We start from the raw sequence: 20925 nt of genomic DNA, 5'->3' as shown, positions 1-20925 counted from the left end.
CTAAAATCAGAAATGAAACAGGGATGCTCACTCATACCACCTCTATTCAACATTTTACTGGAGGTTTTACAGAAGTAAGAAAAAAGAAAAAATACAGAGCACAAAGATTAAAAAGGAAAAAAATAAAACTGTCATTATTTGCAGATGACATGATTAAGTAGATTGAAAAATCCAACAGATCCACAGACATTGAGAATTAATAAGTGCCCTGAGCAAGGTCATGGGATACAGAGGCAAAATACAAAGAACCATTGTATTTCTATGAACCATCAATGATCAAATGAAGAATGAAAAAGTTTAAAAGACGCCGTTAACAAAAGCCATAAAAAAATCAGATGTCTAAGAGTAACTCTAACTAGACATATGCAAAACCTCTACACTAAGAACTATTAAAAGATTGGGGGAGATTAAAGATCTAAAATGAAGGAACAGATGATGTTCATGAATTAGAAGATTCCGTGTTGTTGTCAGTTATCACTATATTGATCTATAGCTTCAATACAACCACAATCAACATCCTAGCAAATTACTGGGGGAAGGGTGATGTTCACAAGCCAATTTTAAACATTTATATGAAAATGCAAAGGGCAAGAATATTCAGGCACTCTTGAAGAAGAATAACAAAATTTGGGGACTTATCATTCATCAAGATTATTATAAATTTATAGTTATTAAAACAGAATTATATTGGCACAAGGATAGAAAATAGATCAATGGGACAGAGAGTCCAGAAACATATGGGCACCTGATTTATGACAAAGGTGACGGTGAGGAACAGTGGTGAAAGGATGCTCTTTTAAATAAATGGTGCTGGGTCACTTGGATATCAATATTGAAAAAAAAATTAATCTTGACTCTTCTCTCACATCACACACAAAAAGTCAGTTCCTGATGAACTGAAGATTTAAATGTGGACTTAGATAGACCATATATCTAAATATGAAAAAGGAAACAATGAAGCTTTTAAGAGAAAACAAAGGACCTTGGGGTAGACAGATATTTTTTAAACAGGACACAAAAAACACTAGCTATAAAGGCAAGAATTGATAAGCTGAACTTCATTAAACTTAAGAACTTCTGTTTATCAAAAGACATCATTAAGAATGAAGAGGCAAGCCACGGAGAGAGAGATGTTTGCAATACAAACATCTGACAAAAGATTCCTATCAGAATCTGTAGAGTTCCTACAGATCAACAGAAAAAGTCATGTAAGCCAACAGAAAAAGGATATTTCACAGAAGAGATTATCCAAATAGCCAGCAATCATATGAGAAGGCACCATTAGACTTCACAGAAAGGCAAACTGAGATCACCATGTGATACCACTACACAACCACCAGAAAGGCTAAAATGAAAAAGAAAATACCAAGTGCTGACAATGATGTGGAGCTATCAGAACCCTCAAATACTGCTGGTGGGAATGTAAATCGGTACAATCACTTTAGAAAACCGTTTGGTAGTTATCAACTAAAGCTGAGCACATGCATAACTCATAACCCAGCAATCCTACCCTAAGGCAAAAACCCAATAGAAATGTGTTCATATATTCACAAAAAGATATGTACAAGAATTTTCATAGCCTCACTATTCATAACAACCCCAAACTGGAACAACCCAGATATCCATCAACAGTAGAAAAATATGCTGTGGTATATTCACCAGTGGAATACTCTACAGCAATGAAAATAATCAACAACAAGGTGGGTTGGATCTCATAAATACAGGAGCAAAACAGAACATACTGTATAATTCCATTTATACAAAGTTCAAAACAGGCAAACTAATCCATGGTATCAGACGTCAGGAGAGTGGTTACTCTTGGGGGTAAGGTAATAACTGGAAGGGGCCATGGGAGGTACTTCTGGGATGTTGGTAATGTCCTCTGTTTCTCGAAATTGGTATCAGCATGTGGATTTGATTTAATCTGAAAATTCACTGATCTGAATTTGTCCATTTTTGCATGTGTTGTCTTCAAAAAAGTTTACATTAAAAAATAATAATTGTGGGGAGCGGGGAGGGATAAATTAGGAGTTTGGGATTAACAGATACACACCACTATATATAAAATAGGTAAACAACAAGGATTTACTGTATACCACAGGGAGCTATGTTCAATATCTTGTAATAAACTATAATTAAAAGAATATGAAAAGAATATATATGTATATGTATGTATGTATAACGGGATCACTTTGCTGTACGCCTGAAACTAGCTCAGTATTGTAAATTAACTACAGTTCAATAAAAAAGTAATAATTGCAAGTGTCTGAAGCACACTGAATACACAAAAATTCCAGGGGTTCATAATGGTACTTAAAAGACAGAGAGAAAACAAAAACAAATCAAAACGCTGCATTTTTCACCATTGGAAGTAATGACGGCATTATGCCCTTACTCTGAAAATTGACTATTAAAGGAAAAGCATTAAGCAATTTTCTTGCCTTTCCAGTATGCGCTGCATTTCAGGGTCACCAAATGGTCCTAGTTGACGAGAAAAAGTTCTTTACAGAAGAATCGTTACTAATGAATGCGGAAGGAATAATAGAACCATAAAAACACAATTTTCCAAGTCATAACGAAATACAATTAATTCAGGCCACGATCATCAATGGATAAAACTACTTAGATGAAATTTTGATAGAGCACTTCACAATTAAGCTGACCGCCCCCCCCCGACCCCAGCCCACTAGTTCATCTCAGTGCCGCTATGAGTGGGCCCCCCAGGCATGTGTGCCTCCTAGTGTGACCCCCTAGGAAGAATACTGGGGCCCAAGACGCTGCATTTCTAACAGCTCCCATGTGATGCCCAGGCTGCCAGTCATCAGACCACACTGAGAAGCAACTCTCTAAAATACGTCGGCAAAGGAAACAGAAAAAAGGGAGTGAGATAAATGCAGGACGTATGGCAAAATCCTCCTGATTGTTTAGAGGATGCTCGCCAAAAAAGTTAAACCTGAATTTAATGAAGGCATTAGCCCTAACTTCCAAGTTTCGGGTAATGTAGGGGATTGAAGGACAAATCACATCGAGAGGAAGCAAACGCACAAACCCTGCAAGATGTTCTGCAAGACAAGCAGCTGCGCTCTGCAGTAAAGAGAAGATGTGAAACAGACACACAAACCTCAAAAATGAGCAAGGGGGTCACTCTCTACTAAGAAAGGCATAGCAACCACACGTGGTGTGTGGGTCTTGTTTGGCTCTTGATCTGAACTGTTAGAAACAGACATTTTGAGAGAGTCAGGAAGATTTGAGTTAGGAACTGGGTATTAGATGATACCAAAGAATTACTATTAATTTTGTTGGGTGATGAGAACATTATGGCTGTGTAAGAAAACATCCCCAAGTACTTCAGAAATGCGTATTGAAGTACTGAAGGGTGAAATGACTGATGCTGGGGATTTTCTTTCAAACAATGCTTCCGAAACATTAATGTGCAAATGAATCATCCAAGTATATTCTTAAAAATGCAGGGCTTCCCTGGTGGCGCAGTGGTTGAGGGTCCGCCTGCCGATGCAGGGGACACGGGTTCGTGCCCCGGTCCGGGAAGATCTCACATGCCACAGAGCGGCTGGGCCCGTGAGCCATGGCCGCTGAGCCTGCGCGTCCGGAGCCTGTGCTCCGCAACGGGAGAGGCCACAACAGCGAGAGGCCCGCGTACCGCAAAAAAACAAAAAAAAAAAAAAAAAAAAAATGCAGATTCTGATTCGGTAGGTCAGGGAGTGGTGCTAAGATCCTAGTCTGACAGCCGCTAAGTGATGCCAAGCTGCTGTTGGTCCCCAGACCAAACTGTGAGCAGCAAGGCTTCAAAATACTTTGGCAAAGGAAACAAAAAGGGACAGTGAAACACATAAATGCAGCAAGCGCGGCAAGATCTTGATAGCTGTGTCATCTGGGTGATGGGTATATTGGGTTTATTAATGTTATTTGCTTTAGTTTTGTACATGCTTAAAACTTTGTTAAAAACCAACCTTCCAGGGACTTCCCTGGTGATCCAGGGTGTAAGACTCTGCGCTCCCAATGCAGGGGGCCTGGGCTCGATCCCTGGTCGGGAACTACAACCCACATACATGCCACAACTAAGAGCCCACATGCTGCAACTAAAAGATCCTGCGTGCCGCAACTAAGACCCTGTGCAGCTGAAATAAATAAAACATTAAAAAAAAAAAAACCCAACCTTCCAAAGGCTGAAGGAGCAGGCACCCTGTGAGAGGGTAGTGTCCACTCTCTCCTCTCAATTCCCAGTCCCCTTCCCCAAGCCTGGCACAAAATAGACATCTGTACTTTATTCCTTTCCCTTTATACCTCTGCCTTGCCCGGAATGATTGGTGGTGACTCATAAAAATACACCATGTGCTAAAATAAAACTTGTTTTAAAATAATGGGGCAGGTCAAAAAAACTAAAAAGGTAGAACTACCCACTTCTTACAAGGGGTGACTGGAAGGCATTCTTTCCCCTTTTTACCATCTGTGTGACTTAAGAGACATGAATTGAAACCCCTGTGGTAAGTCCAGCCTCCTCCCCCGGCATCCATGGTACCTCCCTGCCCAGCCCAGTGTCCCCTCTGCCAGCTCTGCTCTCTGGCTCAACACCCCACTTCCTGAACACCATCTGCATACCACCCGCCGCAGGGCCTTTGCACAAGCGGTTCCCTCTGCCCAATGTGCCTTCCTCATCACTCTCCCACCTCTACCCCATCCTTTGGGGCCCTGCCCCAGGAGCCAATCCAGATTCTCAGCCAGAGTACCCCAGTGGTCCCTGAGCTCCCTCGGCATCCTGTGAGGTCTCTGTCTGGCTCTGACTAAATCGTGTCTGTGATAAAGTCTGTCTCCCCAAAACTGTAATCTGATTTGAGTCACCCATGACACACCCCCAACCACTGAGTCCCGTTCAGCAGAGTGCCAGGCCCAGATGAAGTGTCCTGGAAACATCAAAGAGGGACAGAGATTCCTCATCCCCTACCCCACCCCCCACATCCCCATGTTGCCTTGTTCAACGGTGGGATCTTGGTGCAAGATTCTTGAGGGGTGGGAAAGGGGAGGAGATAAGCAGAGAGACCATTACAGCCACCTTCCTTGACCACCTGCTGTCTTCCAGGTACCACACTCAGGTGCTGAGGCTCAGAGAGGTCAGGTGATTGCTCATGGCCCATCAGCAAATTGTAATTTGTGTCTGGGGCCCAGGTCTGCCTATTTCTAAAGCCTTTAATAAAAGCTGGAGGCACTGTGGTGGTGGTGGGGGGGTATGTTGTAAACAGAGACCTGGCTCCCTGTCGTGCCAGCAGCTCAGAGCTGGGGCAGAGCTCTGGGTTATCGAGCTGATAATTAGGTCAGTAAGAACATATTTATGTGTGTGTGTGTGTTCAGGAGTGTCACCGGGTCCGCTGAGCTTTCCCACAAAGCCAGCCAGTGCCTGGGGTCCACCAGGCGTGGGCCGCCTTGCTGGGGCAGACTTCCCCCAGGCCCCTGCCGTGGTCCCTCTGCTCGGGCTGTGCCTCCATCAGGGGACCCCCTCTCTTCCCACTTCCCACTTCGACTCAGAGAAGAGAGCATGAGCCCAGGAGGGAGACAGTCCTGAGTTCAAATCCTCGCTCTGCCACGGAGTCCCCGAAGGACCTTGGGCTTGTCACTTCACCCCAGTCTCCCCATCTGTGACGTGGGACCGTGCAGACTAGTGGGGCAAGGCCGGGCGCAGCATCTGACATCTTGCAGGCTCAGTATGTGGGTGCTAATGTCAGTGCCATAACCACCAGGGAGGCCTGCCACGTTCTCTGACAGCCTTGCCCGCCAGCTCAAGGCCCCTTCTTGGGCTGCTAGTGGTGAGAGCCTGGCTGAACCGGAGCCTGTCACCACAGCGCCCACAGGGCCACCTCTCCAAGCTGTCCCGGCCACACAGGCCCGCTGAGTCAGAGTCCCCTCCATCCTGTCAGCCACCACTGCCTGCACCCACCCCCTATCTCCCCCATCACACCAGGCAGTTTAAATACACATTCTCACAGTACTGTTCTCCGTTTAGCAAACTGAACCCGGAGGGGTGGATGCAGGGCAGGGAATGGTTTGCCCGCACGTATACAAGGCGCTGGGCCATAGAGCTAGGACTAGATTCAGCCTTCCTGACGCCCAGTCCAGAGCACCCAGAAAGGTCTGCAGGCCGCCTGTCCCGTGGGGCAGCTCACCCTCCACCCACCCGCCTGGGTCTTCCATGTTGAGCCTCATCGTCTCAGCCCCAAACCTCATACCTCGGTCCCCCACCCTGGCCCCCTTCACAGGCTACCTAATAACCATGGTCTAGAGCAGACAGTGTTGTGCTCTGTGCTAAAGTGCTTCTTCCTCCTAAACATTTCTCGTAAGTGTCTCTCCCTCCCCATGCCCTCCTGCCCCAACCCCCCTGGATGGGACCTCAGCAGCGGCTCCTCACGGGCCTGTCTGCCTCCCCTTTCTCCAGGACTCTGCCTTCTACACCACAGGCACGTCCCGTTGTCACCTCCAGGCTAGGGGCCTGCTGGCCTTCCCACTGCCCTCAGGGTGTGGCCCGAGCTCCCTCAGCCTGGCACTCTAGGGCCCCCACACTCTCCACCAGCACCCTGACCACCCGCATGGCCCCCAGCTACTCCCCAAGCCAGCCTCCCAGAGAAGGTCGGAGGCGTCTGGCTCCTGCGTGGACCGCTCTCCACACCCGGCTGGCCCACGAACACTGTGCTTGTCTTACCTCTGCCTGGGATGCCCTTTCCCCATCCCCTGTGTGTCAGCTGAAGGCACTCTCAGTGGGCCCTCTGGCTGGGGACAGAGGGTCAGGGTTATTGTGTGTGTGTGGCCTGCTCCCCACTAGGGCCCAGCGTGTCCTGGTTGTGGGGCGCAGGCAGCGTCAGAGCAGACAGCCTTCTGTTCCCACTCAAACCTCACCCTGTGTCTCCTTAAACACACTCCTCACACCCGGGTCTCTGTCCATACTGTTTCTCCTGCACAGAAAGCCTCCCTCTCACCCCGCACCACCTGTCTGCACTTGCTAAGCACCTCCTCCATCCTCAGGGCCACCGTGGACACTACAGTCCCCCATCCTCAATGGCCAAGGTTTCCCATCACACACTTGCACTCAGGTCTGGGGTTGTGCCCCGGGCAGAGGCAGGTCTGACACCTCCCCACTCCCCCAGCAGGACGCAGCAGGGCCCCAGGCCCCAGCCTGAAGTTGGTGCAACAGCAGAGCCGGCCCTGGACTGCTGGCTCGTGTACCATTGTAAGGTTTTACAGGCCACTAGCACAGTTCCCTTCCTCACACGAGCGATGTAAATGCAACCTCTGAGACCCTGGGGGGAGAAGTGAGTGGCTGTGGTCACAGAATGAGTCAGGGTGAAGACTGACCTCAGAACAGCAGGCTGCATGGTAGCAGGACGAGATGGGCAGCTCCGGGGTTTCAGTGTGTTTGTGTCTACATCTGACTGTCTCAGACAACTGATGTTATCTCATCTGCTCACACTGATGAGAAGTGGGCATCACCACAGTGGGTGCTTGGGAAGGGTGGAAGGTCAGGCCAGGAACGGTTTGGATTCTCTCCAGCCTAGGGAGGTGCAGCCAGGCACAGGATGCAGGGCCCTGGGCGTGGGGTCACCGTCTGAGGGGTTCCTCCACCCTCCCTGGCATCTCCTTGTCACTTTCTCAGACTCTCTCCAGCCCTTAAGACTCAGCGCCAATCTCACTTCCTCCAGGAAGCTCTTCATGATTGGTCCATCCCTAAATCTCAGGACCTCACAGCTTGGAGAAGAACTGTCACAGTTTCATTTCTCCCACTCAGACTGGCGCTGCTGGGGCCCTGATCTTACCCCCAGCCCATAGCATAGCCAAGCGGGGTAAGTGATTTCATTGCAAGTCTGCTCCATCTTGCTCTCTGCTGTCGGTCAGCCTGGGGAGTGCCTTAGCCTCAGAAGGGGTTTGATAAATGTCATCTGGATTGACATTGCTGAAAAAGGTGCTGGGGTGATAGATGGTCTTTCCAGAGGCCACAGGAGACAGAGACAAGCAGGAGACCAGAGTGACACCAGGGTTAGTGTCCCAGGCCATGGGGTATTCTAGAGCTGGGAGGCAGGCAGAGGCTTGGGCTTGAGCCCCGCTTCTACTAGTACTTGCTTGTAACTATGGCCAGTCATTACCCCTCTCTGGGCCTCAGTCACCTCCTCTCTACTGGGATGGGGTGGACCAGGGTATGGACACACTTGGTGATGGGGGATCAAAGCCATAAACCATAAAAAGCATTGAGACCTTCTCCACACACCATATGTAACTGAAAGTAAAGGGAAGTCTAAACTGTAAAATAAGGAAAAGGAAGTTCAACAAAGTTTTGATCTTTCCACGATGACTCTTTTGATGTTTTTAAAATATCAAATATTAAAAGGTATCCAAAAATGTATGCTTTGCTCGTGCCCCATGCACGTTTGGCCTGCCTCTTGGGTGATCTGGCCCCATGGTGGGTGCTAATTCTGAGCCCCCTCCCAGCCTGGCCTCAGCTCTCAGCCACTGTCTGGCGTTCACTAGCTAGCCCCCACCCATCCTTGGGGAGAACTCAGGCTCCCAGCAGCCCTGAAGCTACACCTGCCTGATGTCCAGTCTCATTCTTCTGACCAGCTCCTGGCCAGCGCAGGAGGCCCCCGGGAAGCCTGCCAGATCACTACACAGGACCACCCTCGCCTCAGGCTGGATCTGAGCAGTGCCCAGGGGCTCGCTGACCACGCTTATTCTCATCCCTGGGGCCTAGTGGCTAGGTGCAGGCTCCTGGCTTGGCTTGCCCCAAGGGGTTTTCCAGAGGAGTTTTAAAGGCCATATGGGACCCCAAGCAGTGGAGAGGGAGTGTCCCCTCCCCCATACAGGTTCTCTCAGGGGCCCTAACGTCAGGAACAGGAAGCAGGCTCCCCCCACGCGTTCGCCGCACGGTCTCTCATCAGTGCTCACCTGCGCACGGGGTCCTCACCCTCCTCAGCTAAACCGGGGGGCTCCGCTGGGCGGGTGGGCCGCACCAGCCTCCACACTCTGGGGACAAGCTTGGCACAGACCTGAGGGGCTGCCTGGAGTGGGTTCCAGGGGAGAGGGCCTGCATGGGGAGGGGAGCTGGCGGGAGGAACAGGAGGCAGAGCCCTGGAGTCCAAAGCCACACGCTGTCGGCAGCCAACAGAGCCTCAGAGGTCCTTCCTACCTGGGGGTCTGACCCACGGAGCAAGACGGGCTTCCAGGGGGAGTCCCCAGACTTTCTCTGCCCTCAGGCTCTGAGCCCCACCAGAGACACGCAGATGGACAGGCTGTGCAGCCCCTCGGGGCAGGGGGTGAGGCTGACTTACTGGTCACGCAGAGCAGAGTGTGGAAGAGCCACATCCTAGCTGGAGCAGAGGCAGCGGCGTGGGCCTCGACTTGCTCAGCTTCCCTCCGCAGCTCCAGGGCTCGGGCAGCCAGGAGGCGGGGACAGAGGCGCACACACAGGCAAGGACCACAGGCAGGCAGGCACTTTCAAGTAGACACAGACGCTTCACTTGTACACGGCTGGCTGCGTGGCTTCCTCAGCAGTTGTGGGCTGGGTCCTGGGAGCTCAGAGACACCAGCCAGCCCTGCCCCATCACCCACACTTTGGTGGAACAGTGAGCCGAGGTCTGGCCCGGGAACAGGGCTGGACGATCTCAGCAGCACATGTGTGAGGTGCAGGAGCAGTATTAATCCAGCCGTTGTTTATCACCCACGTGGGTGGGTCCCAGCCCCATGCCCTGCCCCGGAACCTGCCACTACACACCTCACCCCAGCGCCTGGCCCGGGGTCCTTCCTACAGAAAGCACCCTCACAGCTCGGGGCTCCGACACTCGGCTGCGCACGCCAGGCCCTGAGACTGCAGAGGGTCAGGTGAGTGGAAAGACCCACGAGCTGCCTGAATCGCTGCCTCAGTGCAGCTTTGGCTGCATTCTCTTTAACACCTGACTACAGCCCATGATATGGAACTAACCTAACAGAGCTCTGGGCTACCAGAACAACGGAAGAAGTGACACTCCATGCATCTTTCAGCACACCTTTGATCCAACCCAGCAGCCCAGAGGACACACTGCCAACAGCCTGCAGTCATACTTAAATGCCAACTTCACGATCTGTCCAATTTTCCCTGTGTGACCACGTCTGTCGCAGAAGGAAGTCTCTCCCGCACCTCTACTTCCCAGACTGTTGGCCGTGCAGAGCAGCGCTGTCCAACAGAACTCGGCGATGAGGGTCTAGAGCCGCACGGTCCAACATGGGAGCCCCTAGCCACATGTGGCTACTGAGCCCTTGAAATGTCACCAGTCACTGAGGAACTGAATTTTCAATTTTATTTAATTTTAATTAATTTACAACCAAAAAGGCAGGGGACTCTATGTCTCTCTCACATGAATGCCTGCATCTCCAGGGAGAGCACTTTGAAGTGTTAATATAAGTGTTAAAACACAGCAGACAATGGTGATGACTTAATGACTAGATGAAAATCAATTTTATCTTGTTTCTCACAGGGAAAGCCTGCTTGGCCAAAGTTCTGTAAAGACTGATGTCACTTATAACATTCTTGCATTGTTTGCTTTGGTCTGACAAAATACCTCCAACTAGCACGATAGTTCCCTGATGTTACGCGGTTGTTTGAATAGAGATTACGATTCACTGTTTTTCACAGTACATACCATCCAACAGAGAAGTTAAACAGATGAAAAAGCAAAGCTCCAGGTCTGATGAGTTGTCTGCCAGATCACGACGAAGATCACCCCAAGTTGGCTTAACCTCGTCACAGGCCAGGGTGCTGGCTGTCTTCCCACACTCAGGGCTCAGTGACTCTTTCCCTCCCTGTTCCCAGTGCCAGGGGCACTTGGCAGAGCAAGGAGGGGCTCCCCTCCCACCACTGGCCCAGAGCGGGAGAGAACAGACCCAGGCCGCAGAGCAGAGCAGCAGTAAGGACAGGCTGGAACCCACGACTGCAGCCTGCTGGAGGTTTCTGAGAGAAAACAGGACTTTGGTTTGGAGTGTGAACTTTAGGACATCTCTGGAGGCCAGGCAAAGTTGATGAGTGGATGCTGGAACAGGTGCAGGGCCATTTTCTGCATCTTTGGAGACTTGCAGAATGCTGACTCATCCTGCATCCATCCGAGATGTATTTTCCAAGCTTGCTGGTGCCGGCACAGCTGACCGCTAATCACGAGCACGCAGGGGCCCTTCAAGCCCTTCTGACAGTAACTGCTGTCCCCACAAACCCAGACTTAAGGTCCTAAGTCAGAGCCAGGCTATATAATGCTCCCGGTTCACAGAGCCTAATGCAAGGCTGGGCATTCAGTAGCTACATCCAAAAGCAATGTGAAAATGGCTTCTTAACTCATTTTACTTTAAACAAATGGTAAGGGACCAACTTGAGGGAATTCTACAACATGACCGGACTGAACACTTCAAAAACGTCAACATCATAAAAGACAAAGAAAGGCAAAGGAATTGCTCCACATTATAAGAGACTAAAGACAGGATATTAACTGTAGTGTGTGATCCTGGATTGTATCCTAGACCAGAAAAGAACATTATTGGGACAGTTGGCAAAATTGAAGCATGAACCGTGGATTAGGTACTATTGTACTGATTAAAATTATACATTTCCTGAATTTGATAACAATACTCTGGTCATATGAGAGAATGTCCTTGTTCTTAGAAAATGTACACTAAAGTATTACATTTAGGGAGTAAAGGGACGCGATGTAGGCAGGTAATTCTCAAACAGTTCGTGGCTGGTGGGGGACAAGGGGGTGAGGGGGGAGGGAGGGGAGGAAGAAAAGAATGAATAATGAAATGTGGCAAAATGTTCCTTGTTCTACCCTCGAAACTATTCTGTAATTGTTAAATTAATTCACAATAAACAGTTTTAAAAGTTAGGGGATGGAGGACACATGTTCAGCCTGAGGTGAAAGGACCAACTGCTTTGTCTGGAGAGTGAGTGGAGAGCACAACTCACCAGGGGATGGGGGCTGTCCCCACAGGCCTGCCTCATCGCCCCCAGACACAGGAAATATTTCTAATTACCCACTTGCCTTCTGAGTCCTAGGAGGCTGGGAGGAGGGCGTTTGGAAGAGTGAGGATGTTACTGAGACTAGACAAGGGACTGCAGCAGAGGACAGAGCTGGCAAAGGGGCTCCGGGAAGACTGAAAAGCAGTGGTAATCACTCGCATTGACTGAGCGTCAGGAGGGGACGCAGACTCAGTGCCAAGGGCTTCCGCGCAAGCCCTCGTCTGACCCTCACAGCCACCGTACTTGGTTACCCCGATTTTGCAGATGGGGATGCTGGCTCAGAGACAGAGGTTAAGTAATCTGCCCAAGGCCGTAGGGCTAGTAAGTGGCCGAGGTGGACTCAGTCAAATGGGTCTGTTTCCTCCAGAACCAGGACTCTGAACTACAAACCCTACTGCCTTCAGACCCATGGATCAAAATCCCTCCCAGTCTGTGAGCTTTTAAAAAGCAGTGACCTCATTCCACAAACACACACTGGGACCCTTGCATTACTGGGTGCCATGGACTGAACTGTGCCCCCCTCCCCAAATTCATATGTTGACGCCATAACCCCCAATGTGACTACATTTGGAGATAGAGCCTTTAGCAGATAATTAAGATCAAAAAGGTAGGGCCCAGGACTTCCCTGGTGGCACACTGAATAAGAATCTGTCTGCCAGTGCAGGGGACACGGGTTCGAGCCCTGGTCGGGGAAGAACCCACATGCCATGGAGCAACTAAGCCCATGCACCACAACTATGGAGCCTGCACTCTAGAGCCCACAAGCCACGACTACTGAGCCTGCGAGCCACAACTACTGAAGCCATGCGCCTAGAGCCCGTGCTCCGCAACAAGAGAAGCCACCGCAACGAGAAGCCCGCGCACCGCAACGAAGAGTAGCCCCCGCTCTCCGCAACTAGAGAAAGCTCGCGAACAGCAATGAAGACCTAATGCAGACAAAAATAAATAAAATTAAAAAAAAAAAAAAAAGGTAGGGCCCTAATCCAATAGGCTTGGTGGCTTGAGAAGAAGAAGAGACATCTCTCTCTCCAAGTACACGCACCAAGGAAAGGCCATGTGAGCACACAGTGAGATGCTGTCTGCAAGCCAGGAAGAGAGGCCTCGTGCGAACCCAACTACTAGCACCCTGATCCTGGACTTCTACTTTTAGACCGTGAGAAAATAAGTTTCTGTTATTTAAGCCACCCAGTCCATGGTATTTTGTTATAGCAGCTTGAGCTGATTAAGACACTGGGCTACCTCCTAAAAAATCTCCCAAGTAAAACACAGAATGGTGTGTGTGTGCACTGGGGAAGGGGGGCCAAGCGGGGAAGGGAGCAAGGGAGAGGATCTCCTTCTCCTTTCATAACGGAGGGCTGGAGCGGGGGTGTCGCACCGGCTCATGGAACCAAGGGTGCAAGGGCTTAGGCCTCTTGCTTGCCCCCAACTCCTTCCCGTCCAACTTACACTCCTGATGCTCCTTGGGAAACCTCAGCAAAGATCCTAGAACTGACATTAGCACTAGAAGGAAACCTGGAGGTCATCCCACCTGAGCCCTTCATCTGACAGGCAGGGACGCTGAGGTCCCAAGAAGCGAAGGGACTCGTTTGGGTTTTTTCAAGTCTGCAGATGAGATAGAACGAGTCCCCAAGGCTGCGGGCCCAGCCCCAGCCGTCACCCCATTTGACCCCCCCCCCCACAAAAGACATTCTACCTGAGCAAAACAGTGCCGTCTCCTGCTCACGGGCCCTCTGACGAACTCTTGCCACTAAGAGGTGACGCATTAAACACATGACAGCCCCAGGGAGGGACGGGAAGGCCTCATCACCTCTCCTGTCGATGGTGTGGTCCCTTGCTCTAACCAACACTGGTCCCGAGGCAGGGGTGACACAGTCTGAGGTAACAAAATCTCAACTACTGAAGACTCTGTCATCCAGAGGGGGCCTCTGGAATTGCTCCAACAAAACCAGGTAAGAACCCCGGGTGCTGACTTTGGTGGGTTAAAGACCACCCATACCCTAGAGTTGTATTTATAGCAGAGCAAAAGCCCACTGCAATGCCTCACCACTATTTGCAATAAGCTTCTGAGCCAGCATTTCCCTGACCGCTCCCAGGAACATCCAAGTTCTGTGAAACGTTCATAGAATTTCATTGTTTTTAAAAAGGCTACAGGATTATTTTTCTTCTAAGATTTATTTTATAAACATGTAAGAAAAGTTCTACATTATTATTGGCCAGACTACACAACAACAGTCTGCCTTGAAGCCAGTATGCTGTTCCCAAGTTCATCAAAGACATTCTGTCCTTTTAGTTCTTCAAAGAAAAAAATGGTTTGACTTCTAATTTACTTCTTATTGTGTAAGATTTAAAAGCAAATACTTGTACATCAACTTATTTGTGCAGCAATTAATTAACCTGTGAAGCCGTCATTTGCTGTTAACTTTAATCCAAATTGCCTGTTAGCATTTCACCGTAACTTTAAAACTGCTCCGCGCGACAGTGGGAAGCCTACTTTAGGCAAAAGAGTTGTTGCCAGGAACGAGTTGTTTCTTTGTGTCTTCTTTGGGCTGCTGTCACTTCCTCACCAATTGGATCAGATGCTAAGAATCGGCCCAGCAGTCTCTCTTTGGGGCCTCTGATCCACCCGCAGGCTTCCTTTCTTGGTCTCCTGGGTGCAGATGAATGCTTTCTAAAAAATATTCTGGATTATCTACATGACTCTCTAGCAAATTCTTTACAAAGCCAGGTAAGCTTCAGCTCAGATATAGCCAGATCATCAAAATTTGAACTTCATGGAGGTCTACTTAATGAGATTCTTTCTTATGCAAGCGCGATTTATGCACTTGTGAACAACCTTCCTCTTTTTTGAATGTGGTAGTCTCCGCTAGAAGCAGACTAGCCTGCAGACAAAGGTGCCAGAGCTGGGTTGGGTTCCCACAATTCATTCATTTGCCAAACACTTTTTAGGCACCATTTACTCTGGACTGGCCTGGTAGGAAGAACAGAGATAACAACATGAAGAAGCCTGCTCACAGGGGCTGCTAGCAGGGAAAACAAAACATGAAAATAAAGTGTTGTGTGTACAAGGCAGAACCACGAGGACTAGCCTGTAAGAGGATGCCGGGGCTTCAGAGAATGGAGCTGCTCCAGCAGCTGGGGAATTCACACATCCAGCTATGTGTACAGGGGATCTGCCAGGTGCCAGGCACGGCACTCGGACTGGGGAAGCCCATGACCAAGCCAGATGTGGCCCTGCTCTCACGGAGCTCACAGTCTAACAAGAAGACAAAGTAGGAAGACGGAACTGCGATCCAGTGTACCGGTGTGCTGGCTTGAGGGGGTACAGAGATTTGGCATTACATACATATTTCACTTAGGCAAACATTATGGTATTTGTCTGAAAAAATTAGGAAAAAAAAAAGTCAAGGAAAACAGTTTTAAGTCATTTGGGCCATTCCATCTGCCACTCCGCTCCCTGAGCAGACAGGCGGGAGGGCCAGAGGTGAGCTTGTGCCCCTGCTGCTCCCATGGCCTGTCTCAGTTCCCAAGAGCCTCTTCAAAAGCGAACTGCTCGCCTGAGTGTGAGTCTAACACCTACAAATAAGTGTTGCTTGCATAACACGGCCCTATTTGCAGGCTAACCACTTCTCCTGGTGCTCAGCGAAAGAAACTGTGACCTATTCCTGCACAGGCAGGAACCAGCCGCACTGCACCCTGCGAGAATGGTCTTCAACATGGCGCCTTCCTCAAGGTGTCTGAAAGGAGTTTTGATTACACTCAATTTTTATCCTAGGCATGACTTTATAACCTAACCCTGGAATGTAACAAGACTCCTTCGTGGCAGTACCACGGGACACGTAACAGGGCCAATAACCTTGCTCTGGAAGTTGCAGGTAGCTTCCTGGAGAGGTTTGTAAGTCCTTGAGGATGAGGGAGAGGAGAAGGCAAAGCTTAAGTGGGATGAGGAGAGGACCAGGGGGTCACTGGGGGGAGGAACAGCACTGAGCAAAGTCTGGGAGGCTGGTGAGATCAAGATGCCTCCAGGAAACCAGCAGGCAGAAGGTCGGGGAGGATGGGGAGAAGAGGCTAGAGATACTGCCAGAGGCTAGATCTTGACCAGCCTCGTGAGCTGTCAAACGAGTTCAGAATTTATCCCATCGGCAATGGTGATGCTTTTAGGCAGAGGAGTAATAGGAATGACCTTCGTAAGAATGTTCATCCTGAAGCACATGAAAAGATGCCCAACATCATTAGTCATCAAGGAAATGCAAATCAAAACCATAATGAGATACCAATTCACATCGAAACATAACAAGTCTTGACAAAGATGTGGAAAAACTGGAACCCTCATACGTTGCTGGGGGGAATGGAAAATGATGCAGCCACTTGGAAAAACGGTCTGGCAGCTCTTCAAAGGTTAAAGATAGAGATACCAGAGGACCCAGCAATTCCACTCCTAGGTATATAACCCAAGAGTAATGAAAACATATGTCCATGTAAAAACTTGTACATGAATTTTCACAGCAGCCTTATTCGTAACAGCCAAAAAGTAGAAACAACCCACCGGTCCATCAACTGATGAATGGCTAAACAAAATATGGTATATCCATACGATGGAACATTACTCAGCAATAGAAAGAAACGAAGTACTGATATATATTACAACATGGATGAACCTCAAAAGTATGTTTAGTTAAAGAAACCAGTCACAAACAGCCACAAAGTGTAGGATTTCCATTTATATGAAATGTTCAGAACAGATAAATCCATAGACACAAAAAGTAGTTAGTGGTTGCCAGTGGGGAACAGGGAATGGGGTACTGCGAATGGGTACAGGGTTTCTTTTTGATGATGAAAATATTCTAACATTGATTATGGCAATGGATGCACAACTCCGTGGATATACAAGGAGCCACGGAAATGTACACTTTAAATGGGTGAACTGTATGCCATGTGAATTACACCTCAGTGAAGCTGCTAGCAACACTGAAAGTTCATCCCAGCTGCAGTGTGCAGAATGGAGAAGGAGAGACAGGGGAGAGGAACCAGTAAAGAGGCTGCTGCAGGGATGGAGTGGGAGAAGACAGTTTCTGACCTAAGGCGAGGGACTCATGGGGTCAGGCTAGAGGAGGCCAGGGGAGGAGGGGTTCCATTGTGTGCTGGGCTCCACAAGCTCTCCTGGGTAGTTGGCACCTCTCCCAAGGTGGAGAGTGGAAAACAGAAATGAGGTATCTGTAATTATTATCAAGCAGCAAAACGTATCTAAAATCTCATATGTGTGAAGACTAAACCGACTGTCCACCTTTGCTCCCCAACTCCCAGGAAAGGGCCTGGGCTTCCAGAACACTCGCAAGACGCTGCAAGATCCGAGTGCTCGAGTGGGCTGGAGAGTGAGAGGCCAAGGCCAGTAACTTTGGGAAATAAAACTTATCGTCTTTAAAGGTAATTTTCTGGGCTGTGCGTGGTTGTGAGAACTGCAAGGCTGCTGAAGTAGGCATTTTTCTTGGTCACAACAGTTTTAACTACACACCACCGCCCCTCCTGAAAGCCTTCCTTGATCCCTAGCAAAAGACTGGTGAGGGCTGAAAGGCCATGGGACAAGTGGGCCTGAACTACTGGTGGGAAAGGGTCATGACTGGGAAACACAAGGGAAAGTCTGAGAAGGGGAGTTTTCTGAACACTGCAGAGAGCATGTCAGTGGGGACCCTGACCACGGGGACCTCTTTGTCTCACTAATGGCCCAGAGACTGGAGTGGGGTGGGGGTAGTCCCGTCCACAACCTCATGCACACCCTCAGTTGTCTCCTTGACCCTCCCCGCACCTGCCACAGACACTGGTGCTGGCCAGCCCGCTGCAGCCACTGCTCTGAGACAGCAAAACATCATTAAGACGCACCAACGAAGCCAGCGGCTCTGGTACCAGCCCATTCATTTGCTAGAAGGGGAAACTGAGGCTCAGGCCCACGGAGCAGAGCCAGGGGTCGGCGTCTCTGACTCTACAGCCCCTGCACTTCTCACTTGACCAACCGCCCAGACCCTGGCCCCTCCTCAAGAACCTGGTTCCCAGCTGTGTGCTTCATGGGCAAAGAGTTGAGAAACCTCAGAAACCTCAGGTCTCAACTGGCAGGGAAACCAGAACCAGCTCTTTCCTAGAATCCCACTAGGAAGCTGAAACATATCATGGTTACATGCTCTCATCTTTCTACAGGGAGGGAAAAAGCAGGTTAACCAACAAAATATGGACAACACAGTTCTTGTTGCAACTCTCAAGTCTCCCCACCTTTCTTTATTAAACAAAGCGTTCATTCCGCCCTACACCGCACCGCACTGCCATCAACTAATCATGTGACCGTTAGCTCAGGCAGAGCAAAGAGCTCTAGACCCTGAGCTGCACTGGGTGCTGAACATTCCAGACAGGTGAGGGATTGTGACATCACACAAGCAACACAGGCTTTATTGTCTTTAACTCCTAAGCTCTACTGAATTGAAGTAAGACACTATTTTTAAGCCTGCAGAGGAATACAACACTAAATACTTCAAAATAAAAATCAGACAGGAAGACAAAATAACCTACCACCTTCTCATGGTAAAATAATCTGAAAGGAGTTTAGAAATAAATGAACTAAAATTTCTGTAACTATTATCTTATTTGCCAGTTTTGAAAAAGTCTTCAAGTGCCAGAACTTGGAGACAGAAAGAATAAATATCAGTGTATCACTTCTGAAGTGAAAATAAATGACAGGTTCCCCTCTCAGGTGGATGGGTTTTTTTCCCTACAGCGGCCAAAAAGCAAGTTAAGCTCTATGTACAACAGACAGACTATACAGTTGGGATCATTTAAAAATAATGCGGCTCCCCTCTTTGCCTTCTTCCAAAGTATATAATATATATTTAACAGCACATAAGAAGACACCACTTGAGCTTCCCTCGTAGCCAAAAGGAAATATTTTCACATATAAAAATTAAAAATTTAAACTTTTAAATCATTAATATTTTTTAAACATAATACAGACTTAAAAATTGTTCAACATTAACCCATGACCCCACCCCTAGCACAAAAATCCACCCCAAAGTCACAGTTTTTTGTTCCTAAAAATCCCACAGCACTGAACTTGATCTTCACTGCAAGCTGATTGCTAACAAGGCCCCCTAACAGAAATCCCCAGGGAGGAACGAAGGGCGATCGACGCTGCGGCTCTTATCTACCTGGGCGGCACGGGTGCACCTCTGAGGTCAGGTCCATGAGATTCGGCCCCCACACTAGGATCCTGGAAGGGTGAGCTGGCAGCTTCCCTCATCTTCCCCCTCGAAGGCTGTCCAATAAGCACCTGGGAATTGACTTTTCTTGGGAAAAGGGTGCTGGTAACAGCTGTCAGGGCCAAGGCAATAGTGAGAAGTTCAGTTCTCTGCTCTTTGGATGAACTGTGTAAAACATTTCTTTTAAAAGACACAAGGTTAAAAATATTAAGAAAAATGTCTACAAAATCTGGAGGGCTGCCTTTTCCTCAAAGGGTAAAGCTTGTGGGGTGGTGGGAAAAGAAATGAGGGCCCAGAACTGTAACTCTGCAGCAAAAGATTAGATAGATGCCCTTCAAAACATGTCACATTCTTAAGATGTCTTGCTGAAGTAGCAAGAGCGGAGGGTGACTGCGTGAGCCAGAACGGGAGGGGCGCCAACTCCCGCACGGGGGGTTCCTACTGTGCACCCCACCCTGCAAAAGAACGTCAGGCTTCAGGGCAGCTGCCTTGGGCCCCCAGGGCATCAGGACTCTGCCTCTGAACCAGAGCTGCTTTCCCGACTAACTTCAATCTGGAGAGATGGTAAGTTATCTAACCGGCTCTTCTTTTGGCGAGACTGTTCTTTCTCCTTAATCAGAGCCCCCCATGCCCTCTGCAGCTCGGAGTCATCTTCCTCTGTGCCGGGCGCCCTGTGATCCACTTTCTTCGTGTTCTTTTCTTTGGTCTTGGGTGCAGATCCTAAGCGATTCCATAAACTACCTGTTTGGGTGAGAAGGCATTTCAGCTCTGGCAGTCGATGTTGAGAAACAGGGGCACTGGCAACACCTGACATGCAGGAAGCACGGGGCGGGGGGCGGGGGTGGAGCCAGCAGGGCGGCTGGGGGCTTGTCCGTGGCACCTGCAACCATGGTGCAGCCTTGGGCAGATCCTCTCCTTTCCCTGGCTGCAGTCCCCTGCCTGCAGACTGAGACAACTGGACCCAACGGGAGATTCTCTCAGCTCGGGGATATGTGCCCCCCCGACCCCACCCTACCCCATGCTAGGCACATCAGAATCACCTGGGAGGCTGCTTATACTACACCTGCCCCTGCCTGGTGAGACTCACCATCCCGTCCGTGGACAACTTCATTCTGCCAGGACTGGGCCATTCCCAGATCTTCCCAGCTACAACATTCTGCAAACTGATGGGCCTGCTACACTGTCAACTTTCAGATTCTGCCCACTCTCCATTAATTTTTCAAATATTAATAGTTAACAATAGAGAAATACACAGAATTTCATAAGATAGACACTCTGTAAGGCAATTAAAAGTTTTATTTATAAGGGCTTCCCTGGTGGCGCAGTGGTTGAGAGCCCGCCCGCCGATGCAGGGGACACGGGTTCGTGCCCCGGTCCGGGAAGATCCCACATGCCGCAGAGCGGCTGGGCCCGTGAGCCATGGCCATTGAGCCTGCGCGTCCGGAGCCTGTGCTCCGCAACGGGAGAGGTCACAACCGTGAGAGGCCCGCGTACCGCAAAAAAAAAAAAAAAAAAAAAGTTTTATTTATAAGAGCTGTAACAATGTGGAAAAATGCCTATGATAAGATGATATATGAAAATAACAGTATATTTATATGGGCAAAGACTGGAATAGCATGAAACTAAAAAGTATCTGTGTTAAACAGAAAGAATCAGGGGTGG

At 49.1% G+C, this 20925-nt stretch overlaps 2 protein-coding genes across 4 annotated transcripts in view; both read right to left on the bottom strand.

Moving 5' to 3' along the window:
* Nucleotides 1–19276, bottom strand: part of ITGAE (integrin subunit alpha E) — a 69933-nt gene extending 50657 nt beyond the window's left edge. Inside the window, exon 1 of the mRNA XM_032615537.1 lies at nucleotides 19213–19276. Within this exon, the coding sequence (XP_032471428.1) occupies nucleotides 19213–19249 (37 nt within the window). The 5' untranslated portion in view covers nucleotides 19250–19276. The remainder of the gene's footprint in view (nucleotides 1–19212) is intronic.
* The window catches only part of NCBP3 (nuclear cap binding subunit 3), a 31930-nt gene continuing 25186 nt past the window's right edge, over nucleotides 14182–20925 (bottom strand). Inside the window, exons 13-14 of one of the 3 annotated variants that reach the window (XM_032615550.1) lie at nucleotides 19842–20000; nucleotides 14182–19375 (exon numbers count right to left, since the gene is read on the bottom strand). In XM_032615550.1, coding sequence (XP_032471441.1) covers nucleotides 19267–19375; nucleotides 19842–20000 — 268 coding nt within the window. In that variant the 3' untranslated portion in view covers nucleotides 14182–19266. Of the gene's footprint in view, nucleotides 20005–20925 lie in introns of all 3 variants that reach the window. The other 2 variants (XM_032615549.1, XM_032615551.1) reach the window with 2 other exon arrangements.

This window comes from Phocoena sinus, chromosome 20 (genome assembly GCF_008692025.1).
Source record: "Phocoena sinus isolate mPhoSin1 chromosome 20, mPhoSin1.pri, whole genome shotgun sequence".
NCBI lineage: Eukaryota > Metazoa > Chordata > Mammalia > Artiodactyla > Phocoenidae > Phocoena > Phocoena sinus.
This window is presented reverse-complemented; position numbering and strand designations above follow the sequence as displayed.